Raw genomic sequence first — 14693 nt, 5'->3', positions numbered from 1 at the left:
CTCCCATATGTTGGGGTAGACCAGGTGCCTCGATAGAAAAATATTTTATATGTATGTATGTATGTATGTATGTATGTATGTATGTATGTATTTATGTATGTATGTATGTATATATGAGTGTGAATATATATATATGCCCCAACAATCTGGGTCCTCATTTGATCTACATTAGAAAGGATGGAAGGCTGAGTCAACCTTGAGCCTGGTGAGATTCGAACTTATATTAATTGCAGGCAGCTGAATGTTAATAACAGGCTTTAGTCTGCTGTGCCACCACCAGGCTCTCTCTATATATATAAAAGAGGAAGACAAGGGATCTTATGAAAGAAAATGATTCATAAAAGGTATTTTTTTCTCAATGTATATGACATTTCTCAAAGAGTATTTCATGATGTTCATCATCTAAATGTCGCCCTTAGCAACATACATGGAACCTTTAAGGAAGTACCTGCCATGGTTGAATGTTTTCAACTTCCACCTTGTCTTTTCTTTCCATCCCTGTCCTCTGGGATCGGGGTGAATTGACCACATTTAAGGCATGTGCCACAATCTGGATGGCATTGTAAGTTAAGAAGCTATCTAGAGAGAAGATCTTTTCAATCTTCTGGTGAGGTAGAGTTTCCAAGTTCTCTTTCTCTGTACACCGTGTCCAACCTTTCACAGACAAGGCAGGCTTCCCATATGAACAGTGAAATTTCTTAGTCATAAATGCTTTGATAAAATAATAGAAATCTCGGAAATCATCAAATTTGGTTCTTTGGCTGGTCTGGATAAGAAAAGAAAAAATAATATGGGTGTATCTGAAAGAGAAACTATTATATGATAATTCAATGGTGAGATCCCACAAAGCGGTTGTGATCCAAACTTTCCCTTCAATAGGCAAGGAATTTAACATGTTTTCTAGGAAAAAGGCTCCCTCGATGAACGTAAACTCTGAGTAATAAACCAATACATTGATTTGGGCCCACAGGTTGAAAACAGAAATCTGATACTTGACGTTCTCATCTTTTAATAATACGATTTGTGAAAAAACAACACAGATGCCATTCTGAGCCAGCACAGGAACGAAGGTCCTAAGGAAATATTCTCCGTTATCAGTTTCTGCAGCAAAGACGCCAATGAATGTCCATCGAAAATACAGCAGCAGTTTAACAATCCCCAGGTTTTGAGCACCTTCTTTGGGGACGGTCCGGTAGAAAAAAGGTAACTGAGTTTTATCACTCAGGATCGGTGAAATAAAAGTGTAGCTGATCTGGAGTGAAAAAAAAGGGAGATTTATGTTTTATTTGGGGCTTTTACTATCCTGCTCTACGGAGTAGAGAGTTGGTCTCTGACAGTTGAAGAAATGAGAAGCATTTGAAATGTAGATTTACAGACGGCTGTTATGTATAAACTGGGTTAACAAAAATCACAAATGAGGAGGTGATAAGCCACCTGGGAAAGCCAAGAAAAATCATCAAAGCCATTAAAAAGCGAAAGTTAAAATATTTTGGACATGTGATTCGACACCCAGAAAAATACGGCATCCTTCACTTAATCCTCCAGGGAAAGTTCGAAGGCAAATGAGGTCCAGGCAGAAGAAGAACATCATGGCTTCAAAACCTAATGGACTGGTTTGGACAAAACTCAGCAGTCACCACTTCTTCATGTGGCTGTTGACAAAAATAGGATTTGCCAACATGATCACCAACGTCCGATGACGGATATGGCAGAAGAAGAAGACCTATTAGATCCTGAAAAGATAATGTCAGAACTTAGGTAGTGGCTGGAAGATTCCAGCCTACCTTGGTGGATTTAATAGGGGATCAGAAATGCAGAAAATGTAACTGTCAACAATGGATGTTAAGAAGAAATCCAGATCACATTTTCTGAAAAGCTGATGCTTCCTCAGAGCCTGCATACTGCAAGATCTGAGCAATGTGAAATATTACAAATTAATATTTGTACTCAATTTGTAACTGTTAATTATGGTTGTATCAATATTTGTTCCTGTCTCTCTGGGAGACTGAAAGATGACATAAAGATTAATTCTTCATCATAATCCATGCTTAATTAACATTTCTAAGGAGAAAATCTCCTTAACTGCTCTGGAATAAACTTGCAGCCATTCACTGGCTCTATACCTGTGGGATTTTGTAGATGCCCAATATGGCAGCCATAAGAATGGATATATCAGAGTTGGTCTCTTCCAGGAGAACCAGCATGTTTCTCTTCCTTCCGCAGCTGTAGTTGGGAACATTGGCCTCTCCAGTCGAAAGCAAATCCAACAGACCATCCAATGTCAACATTTTGTCTCGAAAGTTGTCATGGAGATTGTAACCCAGGGTGAGGTTGGGCAAGAGATGAGGATCTTTGTTGATTTCCTGAATGGCAAAAAGGAAGGACAGAATTTTCCAGTACAACACACTTGTTTTCCTGAAACGATACATGGATTTTGCCATGATGTTACATTCAGTGAAATCACCAACCTAGAAGTAAGGAGAAATTTCCTGACAGTGAAAGCAATTAACTGGTGGAAGGGCTTCCTTCCTGATGTTGTGCATGTTCCATCACTGGAGGTTTTTAAGAAGTGATTGGACATCCATTTGTCTGGAATGCTATAGGGCAGTGATGGCTAACCTTTTTGCCATCGCATGCCAGGAAGGGAGGGAGGGGGAGGTCCATGTGTGTGTGTGCCCACACCCATAATTCTATGCACCCTGCCCTGCACATGTGCGCGAAACCCCCCTCCATCTCTCCAGGAGTCTCTGGAGGTTGGGGACAGCAAAAACGTCACTTCCTGTCCAACCAGGAGTTGGGAAATGGGCCATTTCTGGCCTCTGGAGGGCCTCTGAGGGAATGGGGAAGGCTGTTTTTGCCCTCCCCAGATGCATAGAGAGGATCTTGAGCCAGATGAGAAAGAAAAACGGGCCTTCCCCACCCCCAGAGGCCCTCCGGAGGCAGGAAACAGCCTGGTTCCCTACTTCTGGTGGGCCCATGAGGCCCAAAAATCAGCTGGCCAGCATGTGCATGTGTGCCAGAGCTGAGCTCACCTGCCCACCGATATGGCTACACATGCCACCTGTGGCACGTATGCCATAGGTTCGCCATCACGGGTATAGGGTGCAGGGGATTAGATGAGAAGACCTCCAAGGTCTTCCCATCCAACTCTCTTATTCTGTTAATGCATTTCATATGTGCTATTGTGACTGCACAGGTTTTTGTCCCCAAAGTTCCTCTTCTCTACTTAGATTATTTGAAAGTCAAAACAGACACACTCCAGACAACCTGGGCACTGTTGTCACTTGCACTATTCGCTCAACCTCAGTTTGAAAAGTCAAAAAACATCCCAGGAAAAGTTTTTGGCAAACCATATCTGAAAATGTGGCTCAGAAATCTGCATGGACCTCACCATGTAGGAACCAGGATTTGAGATTCCATCAAAGGGCCATTATGCATGTGTTATATTTTTAAAGTGTGCATGTATGGGTGTGTAAGAGACTGAATGTTTGAATGAAGTTGGGGCAGAAAAGAAAGCATTTAAGAATTGTACAGAAGTACCAGCTTTCCCATTTTCTCTTGAGTAAATGGTCTCGATCCCTGTTTGCTTGAGAGAGTGGATAGAGAAAACAGAGGGCCTGCTCAAAGCACTTTGGTATCAGTGGAACCAGAGGTGAGTCAAGAAGGAGCATCTGAAGATGCCCATGTCCAGATCAGGGAAAAAACAACTAGCTGTGGTGACTTTGGAGAAATCCATGGATCATTGAAGAAAACAATAGCAGAGAATTTGGGAGAAAGACTGGAAGTACCCAGGAGCTGACTGCTGATGTCTTTGGAATTACGGGTTCTATCTTTCTGGAAAATTTATTCATTCAATTTATTTGATTTATGAGGCATGTCAAACTACTACTCTGCAATAGCATTGTGGTCTCCTGGCTACTGTAGCAACACCAGATACTAATAATAATATTAGATTTACGTGCCGCCGATCTTGTCCAAAGGAGACTCTGATAGCTATCTTCTAGAAAAGTCTCAGAAAAGAAATCAGCCTTTTCTCTCAATTGGGATTGACCAATTAGAGCCTCCTGTCCTTTTCTTTGATGGCCATGCTGAGACCATAACCATGACCTCCCAAGCTAATCACCTTGAAAGATGAAAGCAAGTTGTCCATGTAGAGATCAGTTGGACAAGGGTGCTGAGCATTAAAGCTTGCTTTTGTTTCATCTGCTGAATGTGTTCCACTTCATGCTGTTTGTATACAGATCTGACTGTCGATCTAACTAACTAACTAATCTCACTCTGTCAAGGACCTAGGAGGACTCATCTCAAACGATCTAAGCCCCAGAGCTCACTGTAACAGCATTGCCAAAAAGGCATTAAGAGTTATTAACCTAATTTTGCGAAACTTCTTATTAACATCGAATTGTTAACTAGTGCATTCAAAACCTTTGCCTGACCAATTCTCAGATACAGCTCGTCTGCCTGGAATCCACACTGTATATCAGACATTAATTCAATTGAGCAAGTCAAGAGGTATTTCACGAGAAGAGTCCTCCATTCCTCTGCTCACAACAGAATACCTTATGCCACCAGGCTTGAAATTTTGGGCTTGGACAATCTAGAACTCCACTGACTGTGGTCTGACCTAAGCGTAGTAAACAAAATTGTCTGCTACAAAGTCCTACCTGTTGATGACTACTTCAGCTTCAACCACAATAATACACAGGCAAACAATAGATACAAATTTAAGGTAAACCGCTCCAAACTCGATTGCAGAAAATACGACTTCAGCAACAGAGTGGTCAATGCCTGGAATGCACTACCTGACTCTGTGGTTACTTCCACAAACCCTCAAACCTTTAACCTTAAACTGTCTACCGTGGACCTCACTCCATTCCTAAGAGGTCTGTACGGGGGCATGCATAAGTGCACCAGTGTGCCTACCATCCCTGTCCTACCATCCCCATTTATTTGTACTCATTTCCTGTGTTCACATCTATAGTTATACCTCTTTTCTCGAACATGTTTGACAAACTAAATAAAAATAAAATAAAATAAAATAAAATTTCACTGCCTTCCTCCATCCCCATTTTTCCTCAAAGGAATCATAACATAATATCAATCCACATCATGAGACTTACGGGTGAACCTTTTTAGAAGGACTCAAACTGAAATTCTGCAGGTCGGGTTCTAGACTATTTGTTGCAGAGAAAAGCCCACCAATGAGATGATCTCCTGGCCTGTAACGATTGAGTGGGTCTCTTGCATCCCTTCCCAAAGTCAAGAAGCACTTGGTGCCGAGCATCCCACAGGCTGCCTGGGGAAACAAAAGCTCCATCAGAAGGAGAAGCAGTGGGTTCATTTCTGGGTTAGCCAAAGGAATCTCCCACCTTTCATCTGATCTCAGAATCAGTAGAGCAGAAGCATTTGGAGACGTTGAAAGCAGATTGCTGCAAGACGGACTTTTCTAATATAATATGAAGTCCAGAGAGAACTTCCCCAATGATGGAAACTGGACCAATGCAGAAGCAGAGCTCCTGGTGTCCATGAAGCTCAGTCCAGCTTTCCAGGGTGACAAGACAACTTATACAGTAACTTTCCTGATGCTGAATGTGTTGCTGCTGAGTCTGTTGACCTCCTTCAGACAATCTCCAGAGGGAAAAAGAATCCCTTGACATTTAGCAAGAAGGCAAGAAAGAAATCACTATCATTCTAATAATTAGCTGGGGAAGTAGGAGTTTTGCAAAGTCCTCCCTGCAGGGTGAACTGGGATCCAACTGAAAAAGTCCCAATGTAACTCAATGTAGTGGATTCCCAGAAAGCATCCACAACCAAATTGTTCTGTGGGCATTTGGGACACCTATCATTCTGCTGGGTTGATTTCCAATTGCTTTTCTTTTATGCTATTATATACTGTATGACTGGTTTATTTTATAAAGTTGTGCTTTACACATGATGAATTTACTGTTTTCTTACTGTGGACTTTTGAACATTATGATGCTGATGTGGCCTTAGAGTTACTGTGCATTCCTTATTATTCACAGTGTTATGTTTTAGGGTGGATACTTCATTTTTTTATTGTGAGCTACTGTGCATCTATCTGGAATTGAATGCATACAAATCAAATAGATGTCCAGATGTCTGTCTGTCCGTCCGTCCGTCCGTCCATCCATCCATCCATCCATCCATCCATCCATCCATCCATCCATCCATCCATCCATGTAACATGTCCCTTTTCTACCTGGAAGAGTCAAAGAAAGAGTTTCTAAGAAATTTCTCCCTTGCTATATAACCTCAAACAGAGATGCTCAATATGAGACATCTCTGGTTCTTTCATACTGATCCAACAGGTAGAAAAATCTATCTGTACCCTTCTGCCAAAATGAAAATCTAATGAGTAGCATTTCACCCTGAGTCTTAAATACTTTGCTTCCATAAATATCTCTTGCAAATCATGAATTCTGATTGTCTCTAGAAATGGTTCCATCCAGGAAAGGAGATTCCAAGGAAACCTCATCCTTTCCTTTCCTTTCCTTTCCTTTCCTTTCCTTTCCTTTCCTTTCCTTTCCTTTCCTTTCCTTTCCTTTCCTTTCCTTTCCTTTCCTTTCCTTTCCTTCCCTTCCCTTCCCTTCCCTTCCCTTCCTTTCCCTTCCCTTCCCTTCACTCCACTCCCTTCCTCTTTCCTCTCCTTCCCTTCTTTCCTGTAGGTATCTTTGTCCACTTTCATCCACTCCATCAAAAGTTTCACTCCAACAGTGAATCTGATGGAAGAAGAATCTGCTGTCAACTCATAAAGCATCTCTGGCCTGCTCTTGAGTTGCAATTGGCAAGGGGGATGGGAAAACTAAATCTGTACCTGTGGTGAGGCAGCATGTCTGTCAAAATAAAAGCACATTCCAGCCATATCTCTGTTAAGGCTGTCTCCATAGTTATCCACAGTGGCCGGAGAGAGTGATCTCTACAACCCGTGAAATTGCTTCGATGGAGAATGTGACTGATGACACACCTTGGGGGGGGGGGAAACAGGGTCAGAGCTGGAACGTAAATTACGTGAGGTCAGAATTGGCTTTACTTGGAACGTGCTGACATGAAGCTCCTAATAAATAATTGGATTTCTTTTGAAGCTTGGCTCGAGGCTCATCATTTAATTAGGGCATCGGTTGGAATCCTGACATCTGCTTTATGGTAAACGCTATTTTGCTCTTTTTAAATACTGAAAAATACACCAAATTTCCTGTGGATCACCCTTCAAACATAAAATGAGATGACAGCATAGCTAAGATTGGATCTCTGCTATCAAGAAAATTTAGGGATCATTGTAGTTTCCCTTTGCCTTGTTTCTATTTTTGGTAACAGGCTTAATCTTGGGAATCATTTAATTCCCAAAAACGCACTTACTGAAGGTTAACAGTCAGGATCTCCTCTATTTTATTTATTAATGTACCGTATTTTGGGGAGTATAAGGCACACCTTTTTTCACCAAAAAAGAGGGTGAAAATCTGGGTTCGTCTTATACTCGGAATGTAGCCCCACCCAGCTTCTCAAACGGAGGTTTCAGAGGCTGAAAAAAGCATCAGAAACGAAGCTTCAGGAAAGGAGCCCCCAAACAGAGCTTCAGAGGCTTTTTTTTCTGAAACTGTTTTGGAGGCTTTCAGAGGCAGGAAAAAAAGTTTTTTCTGAAACACGGTTTACAGAGTCACCATCTTGCTCCCAATAATCCTTTTACTGACCTCAGAAGGATGCAAGGCTGAGTCATCCTTGAGCCAGTCAGGATCGAACTCCTGCTGAATGAGCAGTGAGTTAGCCTGCAATACTGCTGTCATGGTTGACTCGCTATGCATTCTTGCTTTTTTGTTGTTAGTTGTGAAGTCGTGTCTGACCCATCGTGACCCCATGGACAATGTTCCTCCAGGTCTTCCTGTCCTCTACCATCCTCTGGAGTCCATTTAAGCTCACTCCTACTGCTTCAGTGACTCCATCTAGCCACCTCGTTCTCTGTCATCCATTTCTCCTTTTGCCCTCAATTGTTCCCAGCATTAGGCTCTTCTCCAGTGAGTCAGTCCTTCTAATTAGGTGGCCAAAGTATTTGAGTTTCATCTTCAGGATCTGGCCTTGCTTACAAGCAGACAACTATAACAGGAGGGGGAAGGGAAGGCTTTGGAATCTAAGGGAGGCTTGGGAAGGATTTTTAAATTATTTTTTAAATTTGATTTATATGCCGCCCTTCTCCGGAGACTCAGGGCGGCTTACAATGCGTTAAGCAATAGCCTTCATACTTTTGTATATTTATACAAAGTCAGCTTATTGCTCCCACAATCTGGGTCCTCATTTTACCTACCTTTGAAAGGATGGAGGGCTGAGTCAACCTCGAGCCTGGTGAGATTTGAACTTGCAGTAATTGCAGGCAGCTGAATGTTAATTACAGTGCTTTAGTCTCCTGCACCACCAGGCTCTTTGGAATGCAAGTTTGGAATGCAAGTGTGTCAACTGGAAGTCTGAGACAGATCCAATATCTCAAGGTCACCAGTTGGGGAAGTCCCAGGCAGACAGACTGTTCCCAAAACAAAGAAAGTGCAAATGCATGGTGGACAATGGACAATGGGAGGTCCAGGGGGAAAAGGGAAAGTTTTCCTATGCTATTTTGACAGGAAATCATTTGAACTGGCTTTTCTTCTGTACCTACATGGAATCTTCAGTAAAGTTACCTGATTTTTCGGAGTGTAAGATGCATTTCCCCCCCCTCCCAAAAGAGGCTGATAACTTGGGTGCGTCTTATACTCCGAATGTCACCCCACCCACCAGCCGGTCCCCAAACTTCGGCCTCAGCACGTGGCTCCCCCCCCCACTCAACCCACTATGGAGGAACGGCTGAATTTGGTAGAATAGCTGAAATGGATAAATTAACTTCTTTGATTAGAGAAAGGAAATTATCTACATTGATTGATAACTAGAAGCCTCTTATACATTTCTTCATTTAAAAAAATGCCAATAGAGAATATTTGTTGTTCAGGATTGAAATGAGGGATCCTTGGTTCCCTCTGAGCTTTCTTGCTTTCTTGCAGATGTTTCATGACCCAAACTAATAACATCATCATTGTTAGTCACTCATGATAGTTATCAGCCCTGATGATGTTTCCCTCCCCGCGAATGCCATCACTCTGCTTAACAACTAATTCCCACAACACTGTCAAATAATGTATTACTATTATTATTCTCTTCCTTACTAGTATTTATCTCTTCCCACTTATTACTATAACCATGTTGCTTGTATCTTTCAATTTATATTGTTTTTATTTGTTTCCTAGTACAATTTGATAGCTTATTAGTAACCTTGAATAAGTGTTGTATCTTTATATTCTTGGTGAATGTATTTTATTCTCCTTATGTACACTGAGAGCCTATGCACCTAAGACAAAATCCTTGAGTGTCCAATCACACTTGGCCAATAAAGAATTCTATTCTATGTTACCTAGTTTGGGACATGAACCATCTGCAAGAAAACAAGTCCACATAGGGAGCACCAAGAACCCCACAAATAAAAAGAAATGAACTTCTGATCTACAGTTTTGATCGTTAGACAGAATAGATTATAGGGAAAAAAAATACTTTCTTCTACCTGTTTGGTAGATCGTAATAATTATAAATATTTTATTAGTGAATGAATGTCCCTTGGATTAAAAAAAAAAAAAAGGTGACGACCATTTATGTTGCAGCTTTATTTTCCCCAATTGTTTCGCCTTATTTCTCTGAATCTGAGAGATTAAAAACACTTTTTCCTTTTGTAAAAGTAAGCTGTTCACCCCAGAGGTGGGATTCAGGAGGTTCTGACCGGTTCTGGAGATCCAGTAGTGGAAATTTTGAGTAGTTTGGAGAACCAGTAAATACCACTTCTAACTGGCCCTGCCCCCATCTATTCTCTGCCTCCTGAGTCCCAGCTGATCGGGAGGAAATGGGGATTTTGCAGTAACCCTCCCCTGGAGTGGGGAGGGAATGGAGATTTTACAGTATCCTTTCCCTGCCATGCCCACCCAGCCACGCCCACCAAGCCACACCCACAGAACCGGTAGTCAAAAATTTTGAATCCCACCACTGGTTCAGCCCTACCCAAAAACACAAATCGCAGGCACAGTGAAAAGCATTTATGGAATGGGGGAAGCCCAAATCTTTTAATAGGGTACAGAAACAAATGTTACAAACATTTGGTACATGTGATACATCAGAAAGAAACCAGTGAAAGAACGAAAGACATTTATTACATTTGACAAGTGAACAATAGAAAACATTGATTAGAGATTACTTTCTACATGTGGTAAATTTATGGGTTACATCATGCTCTTTCCAAGATGGATTAGTATTTTACTTAAAACTTGCAAGTGTATTCAATTACTTTCAGAATACATTGACTAAGATTCAGTTTTGAAAAGGCTGTTTTTTCACCATGAAAAAACAGAAGAAAAACATGTTTTCCTAAAATCTGAAAGGAGGTCAACACTGCCAGACTAAAATTCTAATAACGTCCTCACTTAAAGGCTGATAATGAAGCCCAAAATGCTAAATAATGCTACCAGACACAGAAAAATAAAAACATGGAAATTAGGCTTAAGCAGGAGATCAGTTCAAAAAGCAGCCTGATAGTGTTTTCTCCTGAAAAGTACCCAATGCGTGAGAATTATATTGGGTGCAGTGGTGGGTTCCTCCCGGTTCTGCCCGGTTCTGCCGAGCCGGTAGCGGTGATGATATGATGTCACCGAACCGGTTCTGCCCACCCACCGACTCCGCCCTCCCCACCCCCAAAGTTATTCTTACCTTTTATTTGGGCCCTCCCTCAATCTATTGCTGCCTCCTGAGTCCCAGCTGATGGCTAGAGGGAAAAAAAGCTGTTTAAACTCTTGCCGCAGGGCTTCAAAGGGCCGCCTTACAGCTGATCAGTGTTAAAAGAAAACAAATGAGTAGACCAGTGCCTACTCATGCAAAAATACATGAGTAGATCAGTGCCTGCAAAAATAAATGGGTAGACCAGTGCCTACAAAAATAAATGGGTAGATCGGTACAGCTCTGCAAGCAGTTAAAAGCCTGGTAGACCAGTACCTCTGCTAAATTCTAAATAACTGTCACATCACCATAGAGCCATGCCCACAAAATAAGCCATGCCCACAGAACCGGTAGTAAAAAATTTTAGAACCCACCCCTGATTGTGTGGGAATTATATCCCCAGAACATCCATCAGCATCACATTTTTACTTCACTTTTGAACATCAGATGTTCCTTTGTATTCAGATCTGGCCTCAGCAAAATGATGTAACACTTAGGGATGAAGATGCAACCCAGCAGCCCAGCACTGGAAGCCAAGATGGAGAAGACCTGCACAGCAACCGTGAATTTCCCTTTGGTGCTGAGATAGGTAGGCACAAAGGAGATCCAGACACTGCAAAAGACCAGCATGCTGAAGGTGATCAGCTTGGCTTCGTTGAAGGACCCAGGTAGATTCCTGGCCAGGAAGGCCACTATGAAGCAAATGGCAGCCTGAAAACCCATGTAACCAAGGGCAACATAAAACATAGTGACAGAGCCTTCATTGCACTGCAGAACAATCTCTCTAGGCTGGGAATACATGTCAGAATCAGGGAATGAAGGAAAGACTCCTAACCAGGTGAAACAAATGACAACCTGGACACTGGAACAAGAAGTGATGATGGTGTTGGTCAGACTCTTGCCCAGCCACCCTCTCACTCTATTTCCTGGCTTTGTGGCCAGGAAGGCCAGCACCACCATGATTGTTTTGGCCAAGACGGAAGAGACGGCAATTGAAAAGATGATGCTGAAAATTGTTTGTCGGAGAAGGCAGGTGGTTCTCCTTGGCCGACCAATGAAGAGAAAGGAAGTCAAGAAGCAAAGAAGAAGGGAGACCAGGAGGATATAGGAGAGGTCCCGGTTGTTGGCTTTGACAATTGGAGTTTCTTGGAATTTAATGAAGATTCCCAAGACTAAAACTGTGGTTAAGATCAGGAATAGGGCAAAGAAAGTAAGAATAATTCCCAAATACTCTTGATGGGACAAAAAAGTGACAGTTTTGAGGATACATTGATCTCGATGCTTGTTCTGATACTGATTGTCTGGACATCTGGTGCAGTGGTCTGCATCTATAGAGGACAAATGTAATATTTACCATGGGCCTTGAATTTGACACCCCTGATCTACGTCATGTAGGAAGGTTTCTAATGGACTAAGCCAATTTGACAAGGTTGGAATTTTCTGGTTTTCCAAAATGGAGTTTGATTTGTCCCATTACCCATTTATTGGAAGATAAAATTGAAATTCAATAACAATATTGTTCCACTATTTTTGCTTTCATTTTGTCCCACCAAATCCCAATGGTTAATGATTAAAAAGGGGCAGATAAAATTGTCTGGTTTTCTCTCTAATCGCCATAATGAGGAGAGGTTCCTCTCTGGTAGCAATGTATTCCCCCAAATAGCTACTCCACAGGAAACACAGATCGTGCTTGCCTACTCCTTGGATACTTTGGAGGAAGATGGTTAGGCAGAAATGTGTCTATCCCGAGACCACCCTGGAATGGAGGAGATGGCAATATTACTGACTAGGTCCTGTGTGAGTTGGCTGTCAGGCCTGGAAGCCATCTTTTTCATTGCATCTTCAGGCCTGCCACATTTATTACTGTGGGAAATGTGATGGGGGGATTGTATGGAGCATGGGTGATATATACAGGTAGTCATAATAACATTCCTTTCTCAGAAAGTCAAGGACATCTTGCCCTGCACCTGGAAGATTAGAACTGAGAGGCATCTCCAGTCAGCATGGTGTTTGGATTGGGCCATGTGATGGACTTGTGGGTGTTGGGCAGGGACTTGTATTTTCCTTTGGGTGAGGAAAACCTCGAAGCTTTCAGATTTCGGTTTTCCCAGATGTGCCAATATGACATCTTCAATAAAATGTAACTTTGAGGAAAGTCAAGCCTCAGAGTTTTCTTTCAACATTTTCTTCACTAATCTAGGTCTTTTCCCGCCATTACAAAATTTATCCAATTTCTTCTGATATCCTTCAATATCTTTCTCTGTCAAATTTAACGGTAACATCTCAAATAAAAAATTAAACTTTGGCAACAACATCATCTTACACATTGCAATTCTACCAAACCAAGACAACTTTATCATTTTATATTTATCTATCTTTTTCTCAATTTCATTCATCACCACATCATAATTTAGTTTTTTTCATTTCTTTAACTTTGAGTGAAAATGTTATGCCCAAATATTTCAATGTATTTTTAATCCTTATCCCAAGTTGTTCTTGCATATTCTCCCACTCCTTACCATTATTATTCATTAATAGTTCAGATTTTGACCAATTTACTTTCAAACCTGTCATTTCCTCAAATTCTTTCAAATGCTTATGTATCTTTTTCAAATATTTCTCTATATCTTTCAAAATAATCAAAGTGTCATCCGCATACAGATTTATCTTATATCCCTTATACCCTTCCAATTCTTCATCTTTTTCTATCATTTTTTTCAAAATTTCCATAGCTGATAAAAATAATGTTGGAGACAGGGGACATCCCTGTCTCATACCCGCTTCTTATCTCTTCTGTCAACCTTCTGTTCACCTTCACTCTTGCACTACTTTTTTGATACAATTTTGAAATAACATGTATAAACTTATTACCAAAACCTAGTACCTCAACGATTGTTTTAATAGTTTCCCATTGTACAGAATCAAAAGCTTTAAAAATATCTAATGATACTATACCTATTTTATCAGCATTATATTCAGCAACATCTATAATATTTAATACTCTTCTGACAATATCGCTCATGTATCTACCCTTCACAAAGCCTACTTGATTATAACTTATATATCTATCTATAAATCTACTTAATCTATTACTTATAATGGCGGTAAATATCTTTGCATCTTGATTAATTAAGGAGATGGGCCGATAGGACTCAATCCTTTCTAAGTCTTTATCTGGTTTAGGGATTATAGATATCACCGTTCTATTCCATGACAACGGAACTTCTCCACCATGTAAAATTCCATTAAATAATTTTTGCAATTTTGGTATTATTATTTCCTTAAATTCTTTATAAAACTCAGCAGGTAATCCATCTTCACCTGGAGCTTTCCCTAATTTTATTTTTTGTATTACTTCATTAATCTCGTCTTGTGTTATATCTTCTTCCATCAAGTCTTTATATGTTTGGTCAATTTTCACAACATGTTTTTCTAAATAACTTCTCAGTTTTTCCCGATCAATTAATTTTTTTGAATATAAATTTTGAAAAGAATTCCTGACCACTTCGCATTTTTCTGATTTTTTATAGCATCTTATACCCTTATCATCTATCAAGGCTCCAATTTCTCTCTTCTCTCTTTTATTTTTCGCCATCCTTGCCAATAAATTAGAGTTTTTATTACTAAATTCAAAAAAATTCCTATTTAAATATCTCATATTCTTTTTTACCAATTCTATATCCTCTTCTATCAATTTATTTTTTAGCAAATTTAGTTCCTCCAAATTTTTTTTTCTTTAGTAAGCAAAAATTGATTCTCCAATTCCTTAATCTGGCTTTTATCTTTTTCAATTTTATTTTTATAATTTCTATATTTTCTGCTTGATAACTTGATACTTTCCCCTCTAAACACTGCTTTCATCGCATCCCAAACAATTTCAAATTTAACCTCTCCATTATCAT

The 14693-nt window shown here is 40.4% G+C and overlaps 1 protein-coding gene across 1 annotated transcript in view; it reads right to left on the bottom strand.

Moving 5' to 3' along the window:
• Positions 1-436: 436 nt before the first annotated feature.
• The window catches only part of LOC148115905 (vomeronasal type-2 receptor 26-like), a 32300-nt gene continuing 18043 nt past the window's right edge, over positions 437-14693 (bottom strand). The window contains exons 6-8 of the mRNA XM_087885279.1: positions 11221-12119; positions 2124-2468; positions 437-1252 (exon numbers count right to left, since the gene is read on the bottom strand). Of these exons, the coding sequence (XP_087741405.1) occupies positions 437-1252; positions 2124-2468; positions 11221-12119 (2060 nt within the window). The remainder of the gene's footprint in view (positions 1253-2123; positions 2469-11220; positions 12120-14693) is intronic.

Source organism: Pantherophis guttatus, chromosome 2 (genome assembly GCF_059756535.1).
Source record: "Pantherophis guttatus breed Tessera chromosome 2, ASM5975653v1, whole genome shotgun sequence".
In the NCBI taxonomy this organism is placed as follows: domain Eukaryota; kingdom Metazoa; phylum Chordata; class Lepidosauria; order Squamata; family Colubridae; genus Pantherophis; species Pantherophis guttatus.
The sequence above is the reverse complement of the archived record's forward strand: the minus strand, read 5'-3'. Positions and strand labels throughout refer to the sequence as shown.